Genomic DNA, 26,764 nt, shown 5'->3' with positions numbered 1-26,764 from the left:
TGCCATTTTGCTATTTGTTTTCTGTATTTCTTATATTATTTTTGTTCCTCATTTCCTCTAATACTGCCTTCTTTTGTGTTCAATTAATTTTTTTTTTTTTTTTGGCTGTGCCATGCAGCATGTGGGATCTTAGTTCCCCAACCAGGGATCAAACCCATGCCCCCTGCATTGGAAGCACAGATTCTTAACCACTGGACTGCCAGCGAAGTTTGTCAATTGATTTTTTTAAGGGACTAGTTTTGTTTCCTTTCTCATTTCCTTTGTGTATATTCTACAGATATTTTCTTTTTGGTTACCAAGAGGACTAGGTATAACATCTTAAAGTTATAAAAAATCTAGTTTAAATTGATGCCAATTAACTTCAATAACATCCAAAAGCTGTACTCCTATATGGCTCAATCCCTCTCTTTTTGATACTGATGTTATGAATCGTAACTTTATACACTGTGTGCCCAATAACATAGACTTATAATTATTTTTCTTTAAACTATTATATAAAATTAAAAGTAGAGCTCCAAACTAAAATTACAATAATACTGGCTTTTATATTTGCCATGTACTTACCTATACCGTAGATCTTTCTTTCTTCATACAGCTTCAACGTACTGTCTAACATCCTTTCACGTCAACCTCAGGGATTTCCTTTAGCATTTTCTATAGAGCAGGTCTAGTGGTAATCCCTTCAATGCTAGGAGTGCTCCTATTCTTTGTAGTTTTTTTTGTGCTGGGCACTGCTTCACATTTCCACAAAATTTTCTTACCAGTTTGAAGATGGCTTTTTCTTAATTGGGCATTTCTCTTGGTTACTGTAAACATTTCACTGTTTCCCAATGCTCTGACAAAGTTGGTTCTGATGGCTTTCTGCTTTTTTCTTTTCTTTTTCTTTTTTTTAATGTTTCTGTCAGGGAGCAAGAGCTTAGGGCCTCCTAGTCTGCCATTTTGCTGACATCTGCTTTAAAGTGGTTGTTTGGAAGCTGCTACAGAACACTTAAATTTATCTTATTGCAAAGTACTTAAGTACTTAGTCCTTTGGCCACACCAGCTTTAGCATAGGTTTTTTTTTGGCCGTGCTGCATGGTTTGTGGGATTTCAGTTCTCTGAACAGGGACTGAACCCAGGCCATGGCAGTGAAAGCCCTGAATCCTAATCACTAGGCCACCAGGGAATTCCCTAGCATAGGTTTTTTAACTATTAGAAATTTGCCAACTTTGTGATAGGAAGATCACAAAGCAGCCATATTGCCTATCTAGTGATAGTTCCATTTTTTCATTGTCTTGTTATCATAAAAGATGATATAAGTAACGAAAATTGTGTTCTCTGAGGAACTGATAATATAGCATCTAGTCTATGTCATGAAAATTCATAATGTAGGGAAAAGCCTATATATATTTTTTCATGAGCAGATAAACTCTTAAGCATTACCTAATTAATGTTTGTTTGGTGGAGTAATGAGCACATGATAAATTCTTTTAAAGATACATATTAATTGATATATCAATTGGTTAATAAAATAATGAAATTATTACAGTTGTCCCTCGGTATCTGCAGGGGATTAGTCCCAGGATCCCCTGTGGATGCCAAAACCTGAAGATGCTCAAGTCTCTTGTATAAAACAGTGTAATATTTTCCTATAACCTATGCACATTCTCCTGTATACTTTAAATCATCTCTAGATTACTTATAATACCTAATACAATGTAAATGCTATATAAATACCTATAAGTGCTATGTAGATAGTTGCCAGTGCATGGAAAATTCAAGTTTTGCTTTTTGGAACTTTCTGAAAATTTCTTTTCAGAATATTTTTGATCTGTGGTCAAGTGAATCTGTAGATGTGAAACCCATGGATACAGAGGGCCAACTGTATTAAATTGAAAAAGGTTGTCCTATGTTTGAATTTCTTGTTTTCTTTTAATAAGTGTACTACACAGTTGAAATACTTTAACTCTTAGAAAGTGTTCTACTGTGCGCAAACATTATAAATCTCTACTTACCTACCACTTTGTTTAAACCTAATTGAAATATTAGGTCATTAACTGATGGATTCACTGCTGGAAGATTTTCTGCTGTATCTGGATGTTCTGAGGCTGCTTCATTTTTAACTGTAATAATAATAGATTGCCAGATTAGTTGATTTAAAACTAACATTTTGTTGGGGTAAAATATAAAGTTAATTAGAGCGATATTACCGTATAATTATTTAATCTTGTTTAATTAACAATTTAACATACTGCTTATTCAATTAAATACAAATATGTCTAAAAATTTTTTTAAATTTACTAGCTACTAGTTGCCAGATATTATTATATCTGTACTTTTCAAATATTATCTCATTTAATCCTCACAAGAATTCTAGGAAGTAGGTATTTTTATTCTCATTTAACAGATGAGGAAAACAGAGCTTAGAGAGGTTATGCATATTTTGGAAGGTCACATAGTTACTAAGCGCAAAAGTTTGAAATGAATTGTGTTCCTTTAGACTCTAAAACCTACACTCTAGCTAATAAACTCAAATGTCTACTGGGACTGAGAATGTAATATGAGTGAAATAAACCTGATGATGTTTGGAGTGGCATGAATAGCAGAAATGAAATGCAGAGTACAGGCATACCTCATTTCATTGTGCTTCACCTTTATTGCACTTGGCAGATACTGCGTTTTTCACAAATTGAAGGTGTGTGGCAACTGTGCATGGAGCAAATCTATCAGTGCCATTTTTTTAACAGCATTTGCTTACTTCATGTCTCTGTGTCACATTTTGGTAATTCTGGCAATACTTCAAATGTTTTCATTTTTATTATATTTGTTATGGTGATCTGTGATCAGTGACCTTTGATGTTACTATTGCAAAAAGATTACAATTCGCTGAAGACACAGATGATCGTTAGCATTTTTTAGCAATAAGGTATTTTTAAATTAAGGTATGTACATTTTTTTAGACATAATGCTACTGTACACTTAATAGACTACAGTATAGTGTAAACACAACTTCTGTATGTACTGGAAAACCAAAAAATTTGTGTGACTCAATTTATTGTGATATTCACTTTATTGCAGAGGTCTGGACCGAACCCACAATATCTCTGAGGTATGCCTGTACATATTTTATATAAAGTTATTACTCCCACTGATTGTTACAAATGTAGGTCTGAGGTTCCTGGGTCATCTAAATTTGCAAGAGAACCTAGAAAGGTAGTTAGTTATAAGAACTCCAAGATTTAAAAATATCTGCAAGTAATTTAAAAGTTTTAAGCATGTTCGTAGGATAAAACAAATCATCAATTATTGCCACAAGAGAATTACCTAACCTGGGAAAGGATTAATTCTAACACGTGGGTGGGATTTGAAAGCCAACAACTGGTTATATTTCTTTGGAAAACATCATCCTTTATCCACCAATATATCTCTATCATCTAGGAACAGAAATAAGATTTAAAATCTAGATGAAATTGGTACTTTCAAAAGAAAAAAAAAAAAGCAAGATATGCCAGGAAAAAAATGGAAAGAACAATTAAAAATTAAAATGTGCAATTAAATTAATCACTTTTGAAAACTGCCAAGAACAAATATTTTCATGGGTAGAATTCTTCATAAATCTTAAAGGATTAAATCCTATGCTATAGCACATAAAAATGGAATTTTCTATTTCTTTTACAAGGTCAAAAATACAGTAGTCCCCCCTTATCTGCAGTTTCAGTTATCCGTGGTCAACCCTGGCCCAAAAATGTTAAACAGAAAATTCCAGAAATAAACAATTAATAAGTTTCAAATTGCGTGCTGTTCTGAGTAGGGTAATGAACTCTTACACTGTCCTGCTCTGTCCTGCCTGGGACATGAATCACCCCTTTGTCCAGCGTATCCATGCTGTGTATCCTGCCCATTAGACACTTAGTAGCTATCTTGGTTATCAGATCGAGCGTCATAGTATTGCAGTGCTTATGTTATAGTAACCCTTATTATACTAATAATGACCTATTGACCATCAAATAAATTATGGACAGGAAACACAGGAAAAGACACAGTATATACAGGGTTCAGTACTATCTGCTGGTTCTCAGGCATCCATTGTTTTAAAGTATTTCATATAATTCCTACAATTATTTTGTGAGGTACATACTAATATTAGCCCTATTTTTCAGATGAAGAAACTGAAACATGGAGAGATTAACTAGCTTACACAGTTAGTAAGAGACAGAGGTAGGCACCAAAGACAGGCAGTCTATTTCCAGCATCCGTACTTTTAAACACTACCCCTACCATTACCTCTCATAAGAAGTTAGGCATCTCCTAATGGAAACAACACAAATATTCATCCACAGGAGAATGGGCAACTTAATTATAATATATTCATAAACCAGGTCAATATACAGCAATAAAAATAAATGAATAAGAACTAAAATTATCAACAGTGATCTTGAACCAAAAAAGCAAGTTGCTTAAGAAAGCATACAGCATACTACAAATAAAACAATAGCATAAATCCTTTACAGATGAAAACATACCTAACAAAAGTATAAAGAAATATATATGGTAATGATAAACATCAAATTCAGAACAGAAGGAGGCAATAATCTGAGAGGAATAGAGAGGGTCGGACTTAGTATTTAACGTGTATTATATTTATTAAACTGGGAAACAGACACACAAGTGTTCATTACATTAATTCTTATTATACCTTTCTATATTTCAAAATAAATTAAAAGTAACAGAAACAACCTAAAACACCTAGGTTTTATTTGGTTCTTTTTTTTTTCACTTGAAAATATTCTTTTTTTAAAATTAATTTTTAATGGAGTATAGTTGCTTTACAATTTTGTGTTAGTTTCTACTGTATAGCAAAATGAATCAGTTATACACAGACATATATCCCCTCCTTTTTGGATTTCCTTTCGATTTAGGTCACCACAGTGCATTAAGTAGAGCTTCCTGTGCTACACAGTATGTTCTCATTCCTTATCTATTTTATACATAGCATCAATAGTGTAGATATGTCAATCCCAATCTTCCAATTAAGAAGCACAAAGATAAATCAAATCTTCTGTTACTCCAAATAAAAAATTTCCAATCTTTCTAATAATGCCCATTTTTCCTCAAATCCATTTTTTAAGCAAACAGAAAAAAAAAACAGATACATAAATTTATTTAAAATATACAACAGAGAGGGCAGACAACAGAAGCAAGAAAAACTACAATCCTGCAGCCTGTGGACCAAAAACCACAGTTACAGAAAGATAGACAAGATGAAAAGGCAGAGGGCTATGTACTAGATGAAGGAACAAGAAAAAACCCCAGAAAAACAACTAAATGAAGTGGAGATAGGCAACCTTCCAGAAAAAGAATTCAGAATAATGATAGTGAAGATGATCCAGGACCTCGGAATAAGAATGGAGGCAAAGATTGAGAAGATGCAAGAAATGATTAACAAAGACCTAGAAGAATTAAAGAACAAACAAACAGAGATCACCAATACAATAACTGAAATGAAAACTACACTAGAAGGAATCAATAGCAGAATAACTGAGGCAGAAGAACGGATAGGTGACCTGGAAGACAGAATGGTGGAATTCACTGCTGCGGAACAGACTAAAGAAAAAAGAATGAAAAGAAATGAAGACAGCCTAAGAGACCTCTGGGACAACATTAAACGCAACAACATTCGCATTATAGGGGTCCCAGAAGAAGAGAGAGAGAAAGGACCAGAGAAAATATTTGAAGAGATTATAGTCGAAAACTTCCCTAACATGGGAAAGGAAATAGCCACCCAAGTCCAGGAAGCGCAGAGAGTCCCATACAGAATAAACCCAAGGAGAAACACGCCAAGACACATAGTAATCAAAGTGGCAAAAATTAAAGACAAAGAAAAATTATTGAAAGCAGCAAGGGAAAAACGACAAATAACATACAAGGGAACTCCCATAAGGTTAACAGCTGATTTCTCAGCAGAAACTCTGCAAGCCAGAAGGGAGTGGCATGATATACTTAAAGTGATGAAAGGGAAGAACCTACAACCAAGATTACTCTACCCGGCAAGGATCTCATTTAGATTTGATGGAGAAATCAAAAGCTTTACAGACAAGCAAAAGCTAAGAGAATTCAGCACCACCAAACCAGCTCTACAACAAATGCTAAAGGAACTTCTCTAAGTGGGAAACACAAGAGAAGAAAAGGACCTACAAAAACAAACCCAAAACAATTAAGAAAATGGTCATAGGAACATACATATCGATAATTATCTTAAACGTGAATGGATTAAATGCTCCAACCAAAAGACACAGGCTTGCTGAATGGATACAAAAACAAGACTCAGATATATGCTGTCTACAAGAGACCCACTTCATACCTAGGGACACACACAGACTGAAAGTGAGGGGATGGAAAAAGATATTCCATGCAAATGGAAATCAAAAGAAAGCTGGAGTAGCTATACTCATATCAGATAAAATAGACTTTAAAATAAAGAATGTTACAAGAGACAAGGAAGGACACTACATAATGATCAAGGGATCAATCCAAGAAGAAGATATAACAATGATAAATATATATGCACCCAACATAGGAGCACCTCAATACATAAGGCAACTGCTAACAGCTATAAAAGAGGAAATCGACAGTAACACAATAATAGTGGGGGACTTTAACACTTCACTTACACCAATGGACAGATCATCCAAAATGAAAATAAATAAGGAAACAGAAGCTTTAAATGACACAATAGACCAGTTAGATTTAATTGATATATATAGGACATTCCATCCAAAAGCAGCAGATTACACTTTCTTCTCAAGTGCACACAGAACATTCTCCAGGATAGATCACATCTTGGGTCACAAATCAAGCCTCAGTAAATTTAAGAAAATTGAAATCATATCAAGCATCTTTTCTGACCACAACGCTATGAGATTAGAAATGAATTACAGGGAAAAGAACGTAAAAAAGACAAACACATGGAGGCTAAACAATACGTTACTAAATAACCAAGAGATCACTGAAGAAATCAAAGAGGAAATAAAAAAATACCTAGAGACAAATGACAATGAAAACATGATGACCCAAAACCTATGGGATGCAGCAAAAGCGGTTCTAAGAGGGAAGTTTATAGCTATACAAGCCTACCTAAAGAAACAAGAAAAATCTCAAGTAAACAATCTAATCTTACACCTAAAGAAACTAGAGAAAGAAGAACAAACAAAACCCAAAGTTAGCAGAAGGAAAGAAATCATAAAGATCAGAGCAGAAATAAATGAAATAGAAACAAAGAAAACAATAGCAAAGATCAATAAAATATACAACAAAAAATACACTAATATCAAAGAACTGTAGTAGAAAATATATAATGATATCAAGAGTAAGATCCAATAGATAAAAAACAAATGTTGCTTTTCTCTTCTTGAAACCATATAACAATATAAAGAATAGGTCTACTAGATAATAACAAATATTTTTAGCAGATAATGTACTTGATAAGAATTGAAATGTGAATGCTGGGTAAACATCATACTTTTAAAAATGAAATAACTGTAATAGCGCCATAAGATTCCTAGAAAAGCATCTCCTAAATTTGTTCTCTATGAAACACTGCTCCATAAAAAGAGAAAGGCAGGGTTTCTTGCTCAATAAATTTAAGAAATACAGTATAATAATTAGAATATTAAAGACTACAAGAAGGAATGGGGGGGTGCTAATATCATTACAACATTTATTAGTTCTGCAGAATTCCAATTTTTATTAAATTGTATTCTAAAATATCTAACCTAAGGAAAAAATTCACCTATAAAACATTAATTGATGCATATTTAAAATATATTTTAAATTGTCAAGTATTTTATGATGACTTTTAAAATATGTTTATCAATATCATTCATACCTCTCAATTTTTGAGACTCATAAACTCCACTTGTTTGAATTTTATCCTTGTATCCTTTAGCTAGTACTAGATCTTCAAGTATAAAATTCTCATCTGAGAGTTCATCCACATCTTGATCTACCAAGATGAAGAAAACTTTCAGTAAACTAAATACAGAAACACTACTGAAAGCCACATGCTGTGGCCTAATTCCAAGAAGATTATAATGTTTGGAGGTTAGAAGATATTCTTACATCAAGTAAGAACAGAAAAATGATTACTCAATAAATGTCAGAAGTTCATTTAATAGATTTCAACATCTACTCTTGATAAAACTCTGTGAAAAATTAGAACTATAGATTTACTCCTAGACATTACTCTCTTAATATAGAATATATTTCTGTCTCAATCCAACAGATAACACCTTGATTTATGGTGAAGCACCAAAAATATTCTTATTAAAATTATAAACAAAACCAGAATGTGAATCATTATCATTTTAACAATTACCTAGTTCTGGTAAATATGAAACTATAGAAGAAAAGGTAGGGAAGAAGCTCCTTGACACTGGTGATGGCAATGATTTTTTTTTTAAAATATATGACACCAAAAGCACAAACAACAAAAGAAAAAAACTCAACAAATGGGACTACATCAAAGTTAAAACCTTCTGCACAGTAAAAGAAACAATTAATATAGTGAAAAGGCAATCTTTGGAATGGGAGAAAATTTTGGAAACCATGTATCAGATAAAGGGTTAATATCTAAAATATATAAAGAATTCATACAGCCTAATAACAAAAAACCAAACCATCCAATTGCAAAATCGGCAGAGAACTAAAGAGTTATTTTTCTAACAAAGACAACCGGACTTCCCTGGTGACGCAGTGGTTAAGAATCCGCCTGCCAATGCAGGGGACACAGGTTCGATCCCTGGTCTGGGAAGACCCCACATGCCCCGGAGCAACTAAGCCCGTGTGCCACAACTACTGAGCCTGCACTCTAGAGTCCACGAGCCACAAATACTGAGCCCACACGCTGCAACTACTTAAGCCCGTGCACCCAGAGCCCATGCTCTGCAACAGAAGCCACTGCAATGAGAAGCCCGTGCACTGCAACGAAGAGTAGCCCCCACTTGCTGAAACTAGAGAAAGTCCGTGTGCAGCAATGAAGACCCAACGCAACCAAAAATAAAATAAATTAAAATAAATTAATTAATTTAAATAAATAAGACAACCAAATGGCCAACAAATATGTGAAAAGATGATCAACAATATTAATTATCAGAGAAATGCAAATCAAAGCTACAATGAGATATCATCTCACACATGTTGGGATGGCTATCATCAAGAGGACAAGAGATACAAATGCTGGCAAAAATATAATGAAAAGGGAATCTCTGTACACTGCTAGTGGGAATGTAAATTGGTCTGCCCACCATGGAAAACAATATGGAGGTTCCTCAAAAAATTAAAAATAGATCTACCATCTGATCCATCAATTCTGCTTCTAAGTACATACCCAAAGGAAATAAATACAGGATTTTGAGAAGATATATGCACTTATATTTTTATTGAAGCATTATTCACAACAGGAAGATATGGACACATCCTAAGAGTCCATCAATGGATGTGGATAAAGAAGATGTGGTGTATATATATACAATGGAGTATTATTCAGCCATGTGAAAGGAGGACACCCTGCCATTTGAGACAACATGTATGAATCATGACTACATTATGCTAAGAGAAATAAGTCATACAGAGAAAGGAAAATACAGTATGACATCATTTACATGTGGAATCTAAAAATGCAAAACTTGTAAAAACAGAGAAAGAAATTGTGGTTAACCACAGGACACGGGGTGGGGTGATAGAACCAATGTTGTTTAAGAGTACAAACGTGAGTAGTAAATAGAGATCTAATGCATAGTATAACGAATATAGACAATATTGTACTAAAATCATCAAACTTGCTAATAGGCTAGAACATAATTATTCCAACCAATAAAATGAAAGAATAATTATGTAATGTGATACAGGTGCTAATTATCACTACAATGGCAATCATATAACAATATATAAATGTATCAAATTAACATGTTGCACACCTTAAATTTACATGTTTCATGTCAAATGTACAATAAATTAAAAACGAAAAAAATGTGTACATGAAAGGCCGCTAAATCATAAATAATAGAGTTTAAATCATACAGGATGTTGAAATGTTAAAATAATAGTAGTGAGAGGACTTCTATTTCTTGTATGACATGTAAAGAGCTTGGAAGTCACTACTTCCACTCTCACAATAAGAAAAAAGCCTAGCAAACTTTTTAAATTAAACATTTTTTTTCTTATCAAAGTCAAGGCAAAATGCTGCCCCCCAAAATTGGAGAGAGAGGTGGATAAAAGCAGCACAGTTTATTGGCAGCTGAACCCCAGGAGCAGAAGCCCACTACTGAAGTCAGGACTAGTAGGAACACTTAAACTGTGATTGATGAATTGCTGAAAGTTCAGTATATACTAGCTTGAATCTTACTGGTACCCCCATGTTACTATGAGTTTCATGTCTAGGAAACCCAACCAGGTTCTCAGGATGAAGATCAGAGGAAAACTGCCACATGCTTCCAACAGGGGGAGGGGAAAGTAACTGTTTTTAAACATGCCCAGAGCTTTCTGTTCTCCTTAACAAAAGACTGCCCTCAAGGGAAACTATTTTACCAGAGCTTAACCAAACCACGGTTTACCAGAACCTAACAGACCTTAGGGAAGGGAAATATTCAACATGGGGGTGAGCAGATATAAAATTTCAGCCCCTTCTAGCCTTCCTGTCTTACCAAACAATTAGGAGAGACATGAGAAACACTTGTGAAGGTGGAAACCTAGAGACACAGGCTTACTAAGACTGAGACCTAATCAGAGGATTACAGAATACTTCCCCTTCCCTGACACCTTACCACCACATTAATAAGCCTCCTATATAATTGCAAGTTACAGCTAAAAGGACAGCAAGCCTCAGACCTTATTTAAGGAATGTAAAGGGAAACCCAAAGATATCAGGGGAGACAAAAAAAGGGACAATATAGGAACTTTTAGCATCTGACACCTACAGCTACAGTATACAAAAAATACAGCCTAATACCTAGCCAGATAAACAAGAAGCCTCACACTAAAGGCCTATATAAGCCTCAGTTCCTTTTACCCAATACATCATGTCTAAATTTCAACAACAACAACAAAAATGCAAGACATGCTAAAAGTAAAAACCTAGTCTGAAGAGTATGAGCACCAGACTCACATGACAGAGATCTTAGATTTATCATACTGTGTATGTGAAGTAATTATGGCTAATATGCTAACAGCTCTCATGGAAAAAGAGACAGTATGCAAGAACAGAACAGTTATGTAAGCAGAAATCTGGAATCTCTAAGAAAAAATCAAAAGGAAATGTTAGAAATCAAAAACACTGCAACAAAAATGTAGAATTTCTTTGATGTGCTCATCAGTAGATTGGATACAGTCAAGGAAAGACTCAGTGAGCTTGAAGACATGACATTAGGAACTTCCCAAATTGAAAAGAGAAAATAAATGGAAAAAAAGGAACAAAATATCAGAGATCTTTTGGACAATAATAAAAGGTGTAATATACACATAATGAGGACATCAGAAGGAGAACAATGAAACAGAATAAATATTTAAATAATGGCTGAGAGTTTTCCAAAAATAATAACAGACATCAAATCAATGATCATAGGAACTCACAGAACACCAAAAAGGATAAATACCAAAAAAAGCTACACCTATTCATATCATATTCAAATTGCAGAAAATCAAAGACAAAGAGAAAATCTTGAAAGACTCCAGAGAAAAACAAAAACAAAACACAAATATACCTTATCTATAGAGGGACAAGGATAAAAATATCTTATACTTCTCATCAAACTAAGCTAGCAAGAAGAGAATGGAGAGAAATATTTAAAGTATTGAAAGAAAAAAATCAACCAACCTAGAATTTTGTATCCAGAAAAATTATCCTTCAAAACTGAAAGAGATATAATGACTTCCTCAGATTTAAAAAAAATAAAAAATAAAAAAAAAAAAGGAATTTGTTGCCAGTAGGCCTGCAGTGAAAGAAAATGATAAAAGAAGTTCTTCAGAGAGAAGGAATAGGATACAGATCAGAAACCTAGATCTATATAAAGAGAATGGCATTAGAGAAGAAATAAATGAAGGTAAAATAAACTTTTCTCACCCTTAGTTGATATAACAGATAACAGTTTATTCATAATAATAATAGAAACAATGTATTCAGTGATTATAGCTTATAGGTAAGTGAAATGAATGACAACAATGCTATAAGTGACAGGAGGAAGGAATTGGGATTACAGTGTTATCAGATACCTGCACTACCCATGAAGTGGCATAGTGTTATTTGAAAGTACCCTTAGATTAGTGGTAAATGTATACTGCAAATTTTAAGACAATCACTAAAAATTTTTTTAAAGAAATATAATTGATATGCTAAGAAAGAAAAGAATACGGAATCATATTAAACATGTAGTTAAAGCCAGAGAAGGTAGGAAAAGAGTGGAAGGTGAAAAATAAAGTACTAGGGCATTGAAGAGAAAATAGTTACAAATATGATTAATATTAAATGAAATACCAATAATCACTTTAAATGTGAATGGTCTATCAATTAAAAGACAGAGACTGTCAGAGTGATTAAATAAACTAACCCAACTATAAGCTGTCAACAAGAAACTCATTTTAAATATAAAGGTAAAGTAGACTGAAAATAAAAGGATGGAGAAAAGTGTATCATGCTAATACTAATTAAAGCCAGAGAAGCTATATTAATCTGAGACAAAGCAGACTTCAGAGCAAGGAAATTACCAGGGATAAAGAGAGCACTACATAATAATAAAGGGGTCAATAGCTAAGAAAACATAACAATCTTTAATGAGTATGCACCTAACAACAGAGCAACAAAATATCAATACACGAGGCAAAAACAGAACTGCAAGGAGAAACAGACAAATCTACTTTTATACTTGCAGCTTGCAATACCATCTTATCAGTAACGGACAGATACAACAGGCTGAAAATCCATACCTTAACAAATTTTAAAGAATAGAAATCATATGAAGTATACTCTCAGATCACAATAGATTTAAACTATATTACTCTAATGCCAAAACTAGACAAAGAAATATCTCTCACAAATAAGATGCAAAAATCCTCCACAAAATATTAACAAATTGAGTGAAACAATGTATAAAAATAATTATATATGATGACCAAGGAGGATTTATTCCAGGTATGCAATTCTGACTCAATATTTGGAAATCAATTAACATAACTCAACAGACTAAAGAAAAAATCATTTGATCAATCAGAAATGCAGAAAAATTATTCAAAAAAATCCAAAATCCATTCATGATAAAACTGTCAGCAAACCAAGAATAGTGCGAATTTCCTCAATTTGATAAAGGGCATCTACAAAGAAACCAATAGATAACATCACACTTAATGGTAAGAAACTAAATGCTGTCATCCTCGGATTAGGAATACATCAAGGATGTTTCTTCTCACCACTCCTATCCAACATCATACTGGAACTCACAGCTAATGTAATAAGTCAAGAAAAAGAAAGAAAAAGTATATAAATTGAGAAAAATAAACAAAACTATTCTTGCTGAACAACAACAGCAACAAAACTCCTGGAATTATAAGCTGGCTATAGCAAGGTTTCCAGATACAGGTTAATATACACAAGTCAACTGATTTCCTGTATGTCAGCAGTGAACAACTGAAATTTGAAATTGAACACAATACCATTTATATTAACACCAAAAATGAAATACTTAAGTATAACTCTTCAGACACAAGTGTCATCAAAGATTTAATGTAGAGATTTTTCCATGTTCATGGATAGGAAGGCTCAATATTGTTACGCTGTTAGCTCTTCCCAACTTGATTCAATGCAATCCCAAGCAAAATTCCAATAAGCTATTTTGCGGATATTGACAAACTGGTTCTAAAGTTTATATGGAAAAGCAAAATACCTACATTAGCCAATACAATATTGAAGAAAAACAAGGTCAGAGGACTGATGCTACCCAACTTCAAGGCTTCCTACAGAAATCAAGACAATTGGTGAAACAATAGATAAATAAGTCAATTGTAACAGAACAAAGAGATACAGACCTATAAAAATATAGTCAATGATCTCTGACAAAAAAGCAAAAGCTATTCAATGGAGAAACGACAGTCTTTTCAACAAATAGTACTGATACAACTGGACAGCCAAATGTAAAAAAAAAGTGAATCTAGACACAGACTTGACACCTTACCAAGAATTAACACAGAATGGCTCATAGACCTAAATGTAAAATGCAAACCTATAATTCTCCTAGACGGTAACACAGATGAACATCTAGGTGATCTTACGTTTGGTGTTGATTTTTCAGATAGAACACTAGAAGCACAATCCAAAAAAAAAAAATTGATAAGCTGGGTTTCATTAAGAAAAATACACACACAACTTCTGCTCTGTGAAAGACAACTGTTAAGAGAGTGATAATACAAGCCACGGGCTGGGAGAAAATATTTACAGAACATATATCTAAGATCTGTTATCCAAAACATACAAAGAACTCTTAAAACTTGACAATTAGAAAACAAATAACACAATTACAACGTGGGCAAAGATGTGAACAAATAACTTACCAAAGAAGTCATTTAGATGGCAAATAAGCATATGAAAAGAAGTTCAGCATATACATCATTAAGCAATTGTAAATTAAAACAACAGTGAGATATCACTACATACCTATAGCTAAAATCCAAACACTGAAAACAACAAATGATGTCAGGAATGTGCAGCAATGGGAAACCTGATTCATAGCTGGCAGGAATGCAAAACACTACGGCCACTTTGAGGACGGTTTGGCAGTTTCTTACAAAGTTAAATTATAGTTTTACCATATGATCCAGCAATTGTGCTCCTAGGTACTTACCTAACAGTGTTGAAAATTTATGTTCCCACAAAAGTTATGCAGTAACCAACAGGTACTAACTTGTTTGTACACAACTAATTAATAAAGAAACTGTTGGGTTTCTCTTGTGGTTTAGGATCATTATGAAAAAATTACTGAGACCATGCAAAACACCACGAACTTCTGTCTGAACTGTTTACAGAAGACTGTGTAAATACTTATCATAAGAAAGCAAACATGGCTACATTATTATCAAACAAAATAAACATTAGGCAAAAAAAATGTATTTTTAGAGATAAACAGTGTACTTTTACAGAGATAAACAGTGTACTTTTATAGCTCATGTTTACCAGGAAGATATAACAAGTATAAATTTGTACACATTTAATAACATCATTTCCAAATATATAAACAAATCTGGCAAAACTACCAGTAAACACAAAGAAGTCCATAATCACAGTGGGAAAATTTAACATACATCTCTTAGTAACACAGAATAAACGAAACTTCAATGGAATTAAAAAAGAATTGACTAACACAGTAAATATATTTGATCTAATAGATTTATACAAAAGATATGAGTAAACATTCATAAATCTAAGACAGAGGGTTTTTTTCACTTACTTTAATTAAAAATAAATCAATAATATTGAAATTTATCATACTTACTATTTAGTGCTTTCATTCTGACAGCTCTAAGTTTCTTAGTTTGAGATTGGCTTTTTGACAATTCAACTTCATCCTCGGGTAACACGTCTTCTGCTTTCTGAGCTACGAGAAAGATGCTTTTAATCCATTAAATAGAGAACTGGATTTATTGAAAATCCTCTGTAATTCAAACACATGTCAATTATCCAGGAATATTTCTTCTCATGGTTTGAAACAATAAAGTCAAATACCACGTTATTGAGATAGTGAATTACAGAGTGAGTATGCGAAGTGTAGAGACAATGGGAGTACTGTTCAAAAGAATAGTTTTATAAGGTATTCACATTTTAGGATTAAATGCAATATTTTCATAACAGATATGAGTGAGAAAAAAAAGAAATGATAAATAATACATTCAAAATAAATTTAGAAGATTCAAAAGCAGATCAGGTAAGAAAGACAGAAAATACAAGCAATGGTATACCTACCTCCAAAATATCCATACTTCCAGGAAATACAAATGTATTCAATGCTCCATTTAAAGCATAAAGAGTGTTACATTGGATTAAAAAATAACCAATTATATACAGCTAAGTCATAAGAATAGAAAAAGGTTAAAAATTAAATGATGAAAAAATTATTCTATGCAAGTAGTTACATAAAGAAAGATACCACGCCAACATCAGACAAAATAGACTAAAGGCACAAAAAAATTACTATAAAATGTCCATCATAAAGACAGAAATTTCAGTTCACTAAGAATATATAACAATTTAAAATGTGTATATTTATTATATATATATATCTGTATGTAATATATAATCTATATGTAATACAGATTATGTATCTGTATATTTTTATATATAATAAAGCTTTAGAAACACAATTAACTTCATCTAATGGAGAACATACATACACAAACACGTTGTATATGCTATGTATATGTGTACCTATATGTATATATGATACACTATATAGCATGTATTTCTATGATCAATTGAATAAATATTAAACAACTAGAGAAATTTAATTAAAAATCATTATATGATATTCTTACTACAAATCCTCACTTTTCTGGCAGTTCCAAGTGTCTTAATTTGAGATGAGTTTTGTAAGATTTAAACTTTTTCTTTACATGAAAGATTTCACCTGATATCCATTTTCTCAGCTACAAGTATAGAGGCTCTTAATCCAATAAAAAGTAAAACAGCTGGATTGTAAAACCTCTAGATTATTAATGTATACCAAGAACAACTTAGTTTCCATCCAGCTTTACAACAATTTAAGCAAATACACACAATTTAAACAAATGATCAAACCGTCCTCCCCTTGCCCACCCCACCTCCAATCCTCTGGTGCATTTTCAAAATGGACTATGAAATTAAGCATAAAAATCATCAGAGTGCTCTCCTCAAAGTATGTGGAAGACTCTTGTTACTGAATACATAAACCTAGAAAGTTGTAATTAGGGACTTCCCTGGTGGCGCGGTGGTTAAGAATCCGCCTGCCAATGCAGGGGTCATGAGTTCGATACCTGGTCCGGGAAGATCCCACATGCTGCAGAGCAGCTAAGCCTGTGTGCCACAACTACTGAGCCTGTGCTCTAGAGCCTGCGAGCCACAACTACTGAGCCCACGTGCCCACGTGCCACAACTACTGAAGCCCAGGCACCTAGAGCCCGTGCTCCACAACAAGAGAAGCCACCGCAGTGAGAAGCCCGTGCACCGCAACAAAGAGTAGCCCCTGCTCACCGCAACTGGAGAAAGCCTGTGTGCAGCAACAAAGACCCAACGCAGCCAAAAATAAATAAATAAAATAAATAAATTTATTTAGAAAAAAGAAAGTTGTAATTAGACTTTACTGTACTAAGGGTATTAATATTTTAAAAATATTAAAATATTTTTAACAATGTATATGATTGATTTAAAAGTTAAACTAATTAGAAAGTAATAATTCAAAAATAAGGAAAGAAAATAGAAAGAAACCTGGATCAGGTAGGAAAAATAGAAAGCGCCCAAAAAAGGAAATATTTAAATCTAAATATATTAGTAAGTACAATAATTATAAGTGGATTACATGTTGTATGGAGAGACAAAGACAGTCACACTGGATTTATAAGCAATTTAACTATAATCTATTTATAAGAGGTCACTAAATTATAAGAATATAGAAAATTGGAAAGTAAGGAAGTGAAAAAAGATATGCCATGCAAATACTAACCAAAATAAATCTGCAGGAGTTATGTCAATGTCATACAAAATAGGATTTTAGTCAAACGACCTTACTGGAGACAGACTAAGATGGTACCTTTTATAAAAAGAAAATGTTGAGTCCATAAGGACTATCAAATATTTTTTTTTGTATGCATCTAACAACATAGACAGTATAAGGAAAAAGGACAATACTACAAGAAGAAATAGATAAATCCACAATCATAGTGGGAGAATACATTCGCTCCATAATCGACAGAACAAACAAAATTCAAGGAAATCAAGAAACAGGAATTTAAATAACACAGTAAAAATTTGACTTAGATGTCTGTAAGCTCACACATTCATGAACATAATTCTGCTTAAAACAATTAAAATGTAAAATAATTTTATAATACTCATAATTCAGCATTTACAACTTGAGTCTTTTCTTTCTAGCAGTTCCAAATGTCAGGCAAAAGACTTTCATCTGATACCTCTTCCCTTTTCTCAGCTTCAGGAAGAAAGGCTCATAAAAGCACTAAATAGAGAACCAGATCTGTGGTGGAACCTCTATATTTACAATATATGTTAGTTACCCAACAATATTTTATCTCATCTTTTAATGATATATACAAATCACTATTTGAAGTGTAAACATCATGTGAACACACTTCTCACACGTGTATATATAAGCAGTCGTTACTTTTCAGATATACAGAAGCATTAAATGTATTTAATTTAGAAATATTATTATTATAAACATTATTATAAATACTTATGTTTTAAATTATTATTTTGTTTTACAGTATTCATACTTTTGAATAAAGTTCAAATTTTTGGTATTAAATATGGCTAATGAAAAATATATATAATGATAAAAAATAGAGTGAAAGAGTGAAAGAAACATCAGATACAAAAAATGGTGGAATACAAAATGGTGGAATTACACTTAAAAATATCAATAATTGGTTTATATATGATTATGAAAGGCAATTAAAAGATCAGGCTGAATTCTAAAATATAGACAATCATAAGTTTCTTACAAAAGATAGAGCAAAATCATAAAGACACAGGAAAATTAAAGCAACATGATAGAAAAAAAAAATGTATCATGCAAATACCAACCAGAAGAAAGTTTATGGAGCTACCCTCATAGCAGATAAGGTAGTTTTAAAGGAAAATAAACAAATAAAAACTATAAAAATGATGAAGTGGGTCTCTTCATTAGGATAAAATGTTCTGTCCCCCAAGAATGTTATCAATTTAAAATTTATATGCACATAAATAATAGAGTATCATAAGATATAAACCAAAGCCTGCCACGACTACAAGAATAAATAGAAAAATCCACAAAGTGTAAGATTTAACATATCTAATTCAGTGATTATAAAAGAAACAGATATATCATCAATAAAGATCTAAAGTATGATGGGAATAATTACTAAAGAAGCAAATGGTTGAAGATATATTCATGAACAAAAAAGTGTTCTGAATTTAATTAAAAACAATTTATAAAATTTATGTATAATTACTTACTATCAAGATTCTCCTGTCTGATAGCTCTAAGGTTCTTAGTTTGAGACTGGTTTCTTGAAAATAAACCTTTCTTCTCAGGAGGTAGATTTTCAAGTGTTATCGTATCGTTTTTCTCGTTTTGAAGAGGAAATGCTAAGTAGAAAATGATATATGTATAATGGAACTTCTGGATATGCCAAATAATCAAATTTTCTTTCCATAAAGGTGAACTGAGAAAAATCATGTGAATAGTTTTCATGAGTGTGTGTGGAAGTAGTCAGTCTTGTTACTTAGTAATTATTGACTGCGCAAATACCAACCAAAAGGTATCATTACTTTTGCTTTTGTTCTCTAATTATCTTAGGGTATTCACACTTTAGGTCATTTATTTTTACTTCTATGAAATATATGCTCAAATACATATTCATGAACCAAAGGAAAAAAAATCTTCTGATGAGTTTAATTTAAAATAATTTAAAGTTTCCTTTTATTATACTTACTATTGCGTCTCTCCTCTCTGGAAGTTATTTGTTTCTTTACTTGCATTTGGGGTTTTGAAACTGAAACTTGTTTCACAAGCACAGGATTTTTATCTGGTACTCCATAATAACCTATATAAAGAGATGCATTTAGTCCACTAAATGTGCAATCTCTAGATTTCAAATTTATAACAAGTGTACAGTAGCATTTTGTCTCATTTTTATAAAGTCATAAGTCAATTATTATAATGCTAGATCTGTCATAAAACTGGATGATGCTGAAGCTGTCTCATTATTTCATAAATATTCCTAAGCAACAAATACATTTTATATTGGTCTTCAGGTTTCATGGGTTATTTATGCTTTAGTTTAGTACATAATAATAGACCAAACAATGAAAATGCCTATGCAGAAGACCATTCATTAATTGCAAAACACTTACAACCATATCTACATGTTCAAGCACAGGACACTGGTTGAATAAACTGATATATATACCACAACTATGGTATTGGTATAGTATAAGTACTGCTACAATGGTAGATAATTAAATAGATAGATAAGATAGTATATAAACATCTGTACGCAGAGTGAGATATTCCCCTCTGTACTAATACATCAGATGTTTGCTGGATGACGTTTCATGGGGAAATGAAAGACTAGTTGAAACACTGGTGGAGCTCGTGCCCTTTCATGTTTAGACTCTTACTTATATTATTGCAGTAAGTGAATAAAGGCTTGTTACTTTCAATTTGGTTCGTTGTCTTTATAGACCACCTTCACAACTGGTAGCTCTCTCTCAGTGACAAATGGTGGCAAGCAGGGTGGCCCAATTAAGCACGATGCCTTTCTGGAAAAGTAAAAAGCATGAAGATCCCCCAGGGCATTTTGGGGAGATGCTAGAGAAGACTACAAGGCTTCTTGGGAAGTACTAGCTGGTCATTTGCAGGAGTCTGAGGGTCCTAAAATGCACTTTGCCAGCCACAGCAATGAGTCTCAGGAAGTGCTATGTCAAGAATGCCCTGGGGCACTGCTGGAGAGGGCTAGCAGATTGTTTATGCAAGCTTTTGGGGTTATAGGGGTAACAGTGGTCCTTCTCTTTAGTCCCAGACTCCCTGCCAAAATGCCTGGTGGGTCAAACTAGGGACCCAACAGAGGGGCTCTGGGAAATCTAGGGAAGCAATTCCCTGGCTACTGCTATTGTCCTCTGATGAGAGTACTAAGTACAAGCTAAGCTGCACCCAACCATTGCTGTCAGCTTTAATGAGGTCCCAGACAACGATGGACAGCCTACAACATAGTAAGTTATTGAGACTCATGATTTAATTAAATAAATATAGAACTCCTTGGGATTGCTTTGCCCAGTGATGTAAAGAGACCTTAGAGACCTGGGTTGTTCACTTGCATGGTGAAGGAGGTAATCGTAAACTTCGTGAGGGACCATGGTACTTTGTGGGTTGTGGTCACTCTAAAACCCCTTTTTAAGTCTGCCCTGACAGCAGAAAGTTTGCTCAAGGAGGAGGAAGAAAGAGGGAAGATGAGAGGCAAATACCGAGACGCTCTCCTTCCTCAGCTGGGAACTGTTCATGCTCTGATGGCTTTCCGCCTGAACCTATCACTAAAATCATGTTTGGACCACCAATGCAGAGTCTAGAGCAGCCCTGTTAATCATGCTATAATAATGAGTAAGAACAGTAGATAAGATTGTTAACCAGCTCACATGTCTAGATTTATTTGTGCTACTCCTGTTGGTTATCGAACTAAATCAAACTTTTTTAAAAAAAATTAATTAATTAATTAATTTATGGCTGTGTTGGGTCTTCGTTTCTGTGCGAGGGCTGTCTTCTAGTTGTGGCAAGTGGGGGCCACTCTTCATCGCGGGGCGCGGGCCTCTCACTATCGCGGCCTCTCTTGTTGCGGAGCACAGGCCAGATGCGCAGGCTCAGCAATTGTGGCTCACGGGCCCAGCTGCTCCGCGGCACGTGGGATCCTCCCAGACCAGGGCTCGAACCCGTGTCCCCTGCACTGGCAGGCAGATTCTCAACCACTGCGCCACCAGGGAGGCCCTAAATCAAACTTCTTCATCAGGTCAGGTGATAATGTTCTGCAACAAAATCCAGAACCTAACTGACATCTTTTCAGGCACGGAGAAAACAGCTTCTGCCCAAATAGTAAAGACTGACTGGCAAAGAGAGCAGTATAAAACGGTAACCGTGTGCTCTCTCCTGGATGATGCTTCTAGAGAAGCTCTCTGAGTCTGGTTATTCAAAGAGGAGGTTGATGGCCAGATATTAGGCCATAAGGGCCACAAAAGGTAGCCCCATTAGGGTCTGCATGTTAACAAGTGCTATGATTAATGAAAGTGTTATCCCCTCTGCTTCTCCCTGTGAATATGGAGATGAATAGGTGAGCCCTTCTAACTTGTATTGCGAACTCTCAACTTTCAACAACAAAGACCAGGTCCCAATATCCCCAGTAGGGACCAGAGGTTGTATCCCAGGGTCAGAGTTCAATGGGGAGGTAGGGAAGAATTATATCTCTGGGCCTTTTGGATACTAGCGCAGAGGCGACTGTGACGCACAAACCCCATCACCAGAATGAGGGGAAAACAAATAATGTCTCTGATTTTGGGTCTGAGGTCACTACCAGTTGGACCCTTACCTAGACCCACTGTGGATGGGTCTCTTTGGCCACCTCCAAACTCCAAATAAAACCTTTTTATGGCATTCACTACTGAATGTATTACCAATATAGATGTACTGTCTAAGTGAGCACCTGCTCACATTTGCCCACAAGCCCTGAAGAAAACTGCTCCAGTTAACACCATTTTAGTGGGGCATATGGAAGACCACAAACCTCCCTGACTAGCAGCCCCTAGTGCTGTTGTTTATCAAAAAGAGTAGCAACTGCCTAGAGTGAAAAAGAAAAAAGCAGTGCCTTCATTGCTGAGTTTAAGAACAACAAAGTTCTTCATGAGACTAATTCTCCACTCAATAGCCCTATCTGACCTGTGCACATGGCCTTAGGAGCATGGAGTCTCAAGGGATTATCGACAGCTCAACACTGTAGTAAAACTCTAAGCACTGGCAGTACCTGACTTTGAAACTGTCACAGAGGCTACTGCCCAAGATAAAGAAACTTGGTGTACAACAAATGACACCACTGTCCACGTGGATAATCCAGGATCAGTTTAATTTTATGTGGAATGGGTTGCAATATACCACTAACATCCTTCCACAAGTCTACCTAAATTCCCCTACTATTTGTCATCAGATATGATAAGACCTAGAAAAAGTCTGGCTACTGGAAGGAACACTAGCCTTGCACAATACTGAAGATGTCTTCCTGGTGGTCCCAGACAAGGTCATTACCCTATAAGGACTGGTCACTCTGCAGCCTCACATGGGGCAACATGACTGAGCCATTAACACAGACAAGGTACCAGGATCTATCATCCAAGTGAAATTCCTAGGCATGATCTGGAAAGGGTGACAACATCCTATTCCAGAGGAGATGATTGCCAATATTTGATCCTCTCAACTCCCCCAAATAAAAAAGAAGATCCAGCAATTGGTCGTACTTTTCTGGTACTGGCACTTTCCACGCAGGGAACTTGATGGCACCTATCTATGAGGTTACCAAGAAGACCTTGCCCTGTGTGGGGCCCGATTAACAGAATACCCTGGTGCGGGGGCGGGAGTCTCTAGCAAGCCTCCCAGGCTGCCCTTCCCCTAAGCCTCTCTGATTCCTATTTGCTGTTTTAGCTACAGATCTCAAAAACTTCTCGGTTTGTCAGTTGGAGCCTATGGCAGAATGGCCCTGATACTGGTCAGAAGTGCCCACTGGGCATAATTTCCTGGAACCTGTAATCTCCCAGAATCATCTAAAAGGCACACACACTTTGAGATACTATTGGACAGTTATTGGTCCTTGGTGGATACTGAGTGCATGTCCTATGGCTGTTAAATAATCTTATGACTAGAAATTCCAATCTGAAGGTATTAACACTTTTGATTTTGTTCTCTAGTTATCTTAGGGCATTCAGTTTAGGTCATTTATTTTTACTTCTATAAAATATACACTCAAATGCATATTCATGAACCAAAGAAAAAAGACCTTCTGATGAGTTTAAAATAATTTAAAGTTATCCATAGTTATTATACTTACTATGACTCCTCTCCTTTCTGTAAGGTATTTGTTTCTCTACTTGCATTTGGGGTTTTGACACTGAATCTTGATTTACAAGCATAAGATTTTCACCCAGTACTCCAATATGACCTACGTAAAGAGATCCATTTAGTCCACTAAATGGGAAAACAGATCCATTGTGAAATCTCTAGATTTCAAATTTATAACAAGTGTACAGTAGCATTTTCTCTCATTTTTAAAGTTATCAATGAATTGCCATAAATGTTAGGTCTTACATGAAAATAAGAAAAGTTTTAATGGGTGCTACTGAAACTGTCTCGTTATTTCATAGATATTTTGAGGAATCAAATATATTTCACACTAATCTCTACTTTTGGGGTATGTATACATTACATAAATATACAATAGTAGATGAAACAATAAAAATACATATGTACAAGGTTATTCATTACAGTATTATTTGTAATTGCAAAATATTTTAAACCACCTAAATGTTCAAGAATAGGATACTGGTTGAATAAACCAAGGTGTATACAATAAATTATGGTATAGTATAAACTATGGTATATAATGTGGTACTATTTTACATATTTATGTAAAAATTTTAAAAAGATTTTTATAAACTACAGGGAGGAATTTCTAGGAGGTAATGTTAAGTGGAAAAAAAATTTTAAAGGGTATCTAGTACGCTAACTTTTGGTTCAGAAAGCAGTAATTGGAAGAAATGAGAAATAGAGAGATATTAACTTTACAAGATGAAGCACAGAAAAGATAAGCAAAAAAATCATGTAGTTGGTTACCTGCCAGAAGACAGGGTGGGAGAGAGGACTGGGGAATGCATGGGAAGGACTGGGGAAGAAATGACGCTCTTAAGTATACCTTTGGTATATTATTTACTTCTGGAAGTAGGTCAATGTTCCATACATTCCAAAAATAAAACGAAATCAACAAGGATAAGAAGAGGAAATGAAAAAGCATAATGAAATGAACCTACTGAAGGGTTAAAAAAAAAGCTGATTCAAATTAGTCATAAATAGTGTTTGAAACATACCCTCAGTCTTGGGCAAGAGTATGGGGGACAGACAGAAAGCAAATCACTAAATCTTCCTAGTAGGCTTTTTTTTAGTGGTATGTGCTAAGTAATTCTGTAACAAGGGTTGAAGCATTGTAGGGTTGAGCAAATACATAAATCTGCTGATGTTTTAAGAGTCAGGATTAACACCCTGGAAGAAAGGACATACACATATGAAATGGAGGAAGGCAAGAAGGAGACCTGAGGGACTAGAACTGAAGGTGTTTGAGAGTCCTCATGATTTCTAAAATATATGTGTACATAACATATGCATATATAGGTGCACATGCACATGCATGTGTGTATGAATATATGTACATGTGTGTAAAAACTAAGGAGTGTGGGGGATTAACCAAGATGGTGGAGTAGAAGGATGTGCTCTCACTCCCTCTTGCGAGAGCACCAGAATCACAACTGGCTGCTGGACAATCATTGACAGGAAGACCCTGGACTTCACCAAGGAGGATACCCCACGTCCAAGGACAGAGGAGAAGCCACAGTGAGACGGTAGGAGGGGCGCAATCAGAGTAAAATCAAATCCCATAACTGCTGGGTGGGTGACTCACAGACTGGCGAACACTTATACCACAGAAGTCCACCCACTGGAGTGAAGGTTCTGAGCCCCACGTCAGGCTTCCCAACCTGGGGGTCTGGCAACGGGAGGAGGAATTCCTAGAGAATCAGACTTTGAAGCCTAGTGGGAATTGACTGCAGGACTTCTACAGGACTGGGGGAAACAGAGACCCCACTCTTGGAGGGCACACACAAAGTAGTGTGTGCATCGGGACCCAGGGGAAGGAGCAGTGACCCTGGGGGAGACTGAACCAGACCTACCTGCTGGTGTTGGGGGGTCTCCTGCAGAGGCAGGAGGTGGCTCTGTATCACCATGGGGACAAGGACACTGGCAGCGGAGGTTCTGGGAAGTGCTCCTTGGCGTGAGCCCTCCCAGAGTCTGCCATTAACCACACCAAAGAGCCCAGGTAGGCTCCAATGTTGGGTTGCCTCAGGCCAAACAACCAACAGGGAGGGAACCCAGTCCCACCCATCAACAGTCAAGTGGATTAAGGTTTTACTGAGCTCTGCCCACCAGAGCAACAGTCAGCTCTACCCACCACCAGTCCCTCCCATCAAGCCTCTTAGATAGCCTCATCCACCAGAGGGCAGAGAGCAGAAGCAAGAAGAACTACAATCCTGCAGCCTGTGGAACAAAAACCACAGTTACAGAAAGATAGACAAGATGAAAAGGCAGAGGGCTATGTACCAGATGAAGGAACAAGAAAAACCCCCTGAAAAACAACTAAATGAAGTGGAGATAGGCAACCTTCCAGAAAAAGAATTCAGAATAATGATAGTGAAGATGATCCAGGACCTCAGAATAAGAATGGAGGCAAAGATTGAGAAGATGCAAGAAATGATTAACAAAGACCTAGAAGAATTAAAGAACAAACAAACAGAGATGACCAATACAATAACTGAAATGAAAACTACACTAGAAGGAATCAATAGCAGAATAACTGAGGCAGAAGAACGGATAGGTGACCTGGAAGACAGAATGGTGGAATTCACTGCTGTGGAACAGACTAAAGAAAAAAGAATGAAAAGAAATGAAGACAGCCTAAGAGACCTCTGGGACAACATTAAACGCAACAACATTCACATTATAGGGGTCCCAGAAGGAGAAGAGAGAGAGAAAGGACCAGAGAAAATATTTGAAGAGATTATAGTCGAAAACTTCCCTAACATGGGAAAGGAAATAGCCACCCAAATCCAGGAAGTGCAGAGAGTCCCATACAGGATAAACCCAAGGAGAAACACGCTGAGACACATAGTAATCAAATTGGCAAAAATCAAAGACAAAGAAAAATTATT

General features: G+C 35.1%; 1 protein-coding gene across 1 annotated transcript in view; it reads right to left on the bottom strand.

Moving 5' to 3' along the window:
- CCDC7 (coiled-coil domain containing 7) overlaps positions 1–26,764 on the bottom strand; it is a 325,108-nt gene that overhangs the window by 77,208 nt on the left and 221,136 nt on the right. Inside the window, exons 29-33 of the mRNA XM_036844965.1 lie at positions 23,842–23,952; positions 19,696–19,806; positions 19,217–19,348; positions 15,510–15,611; positions 1,995–2,102 (exon numbers count right to left, since the gene is read on the bottom strand). Coding sequence (XP_036700860.1) covers positions 1,995–2,102; positions 15,510–15,611; positions 19,217–19,348; positions 19,696–19,806; positions 23,842–23,952 — 564 coding nt within the window. The remainder of the gene's footprint in view (positions 1–1,994; positions 2,103–15,509; positions 15,612–19,216; positions 19,349–19,695; positions 19,807–23,841; positions 23,953–26,764) is intronic.

The sequence above is a fragment of the Balaenoptera musculus genome, chromosome 2 (genome assembly GCF_009873245.2).
Source record: "Balaenoptera musculus isolate JJ_BM4_2016_0621 chromosome 2, mBalMus1.pri.v3, whole genome shotgun sequence".
Classification (NCBI taxonomy): Eukaryota; Metazoa; Chordata; class Mammalia; order Artiodactyla; family Balaenopteridae; genus Balaenoptera; species Balaenoptera musculus.
Note: the sequence above shows the minus strand (reverse complement) of the source record. Positions and strands in the feature narration are given on the sequence as shown.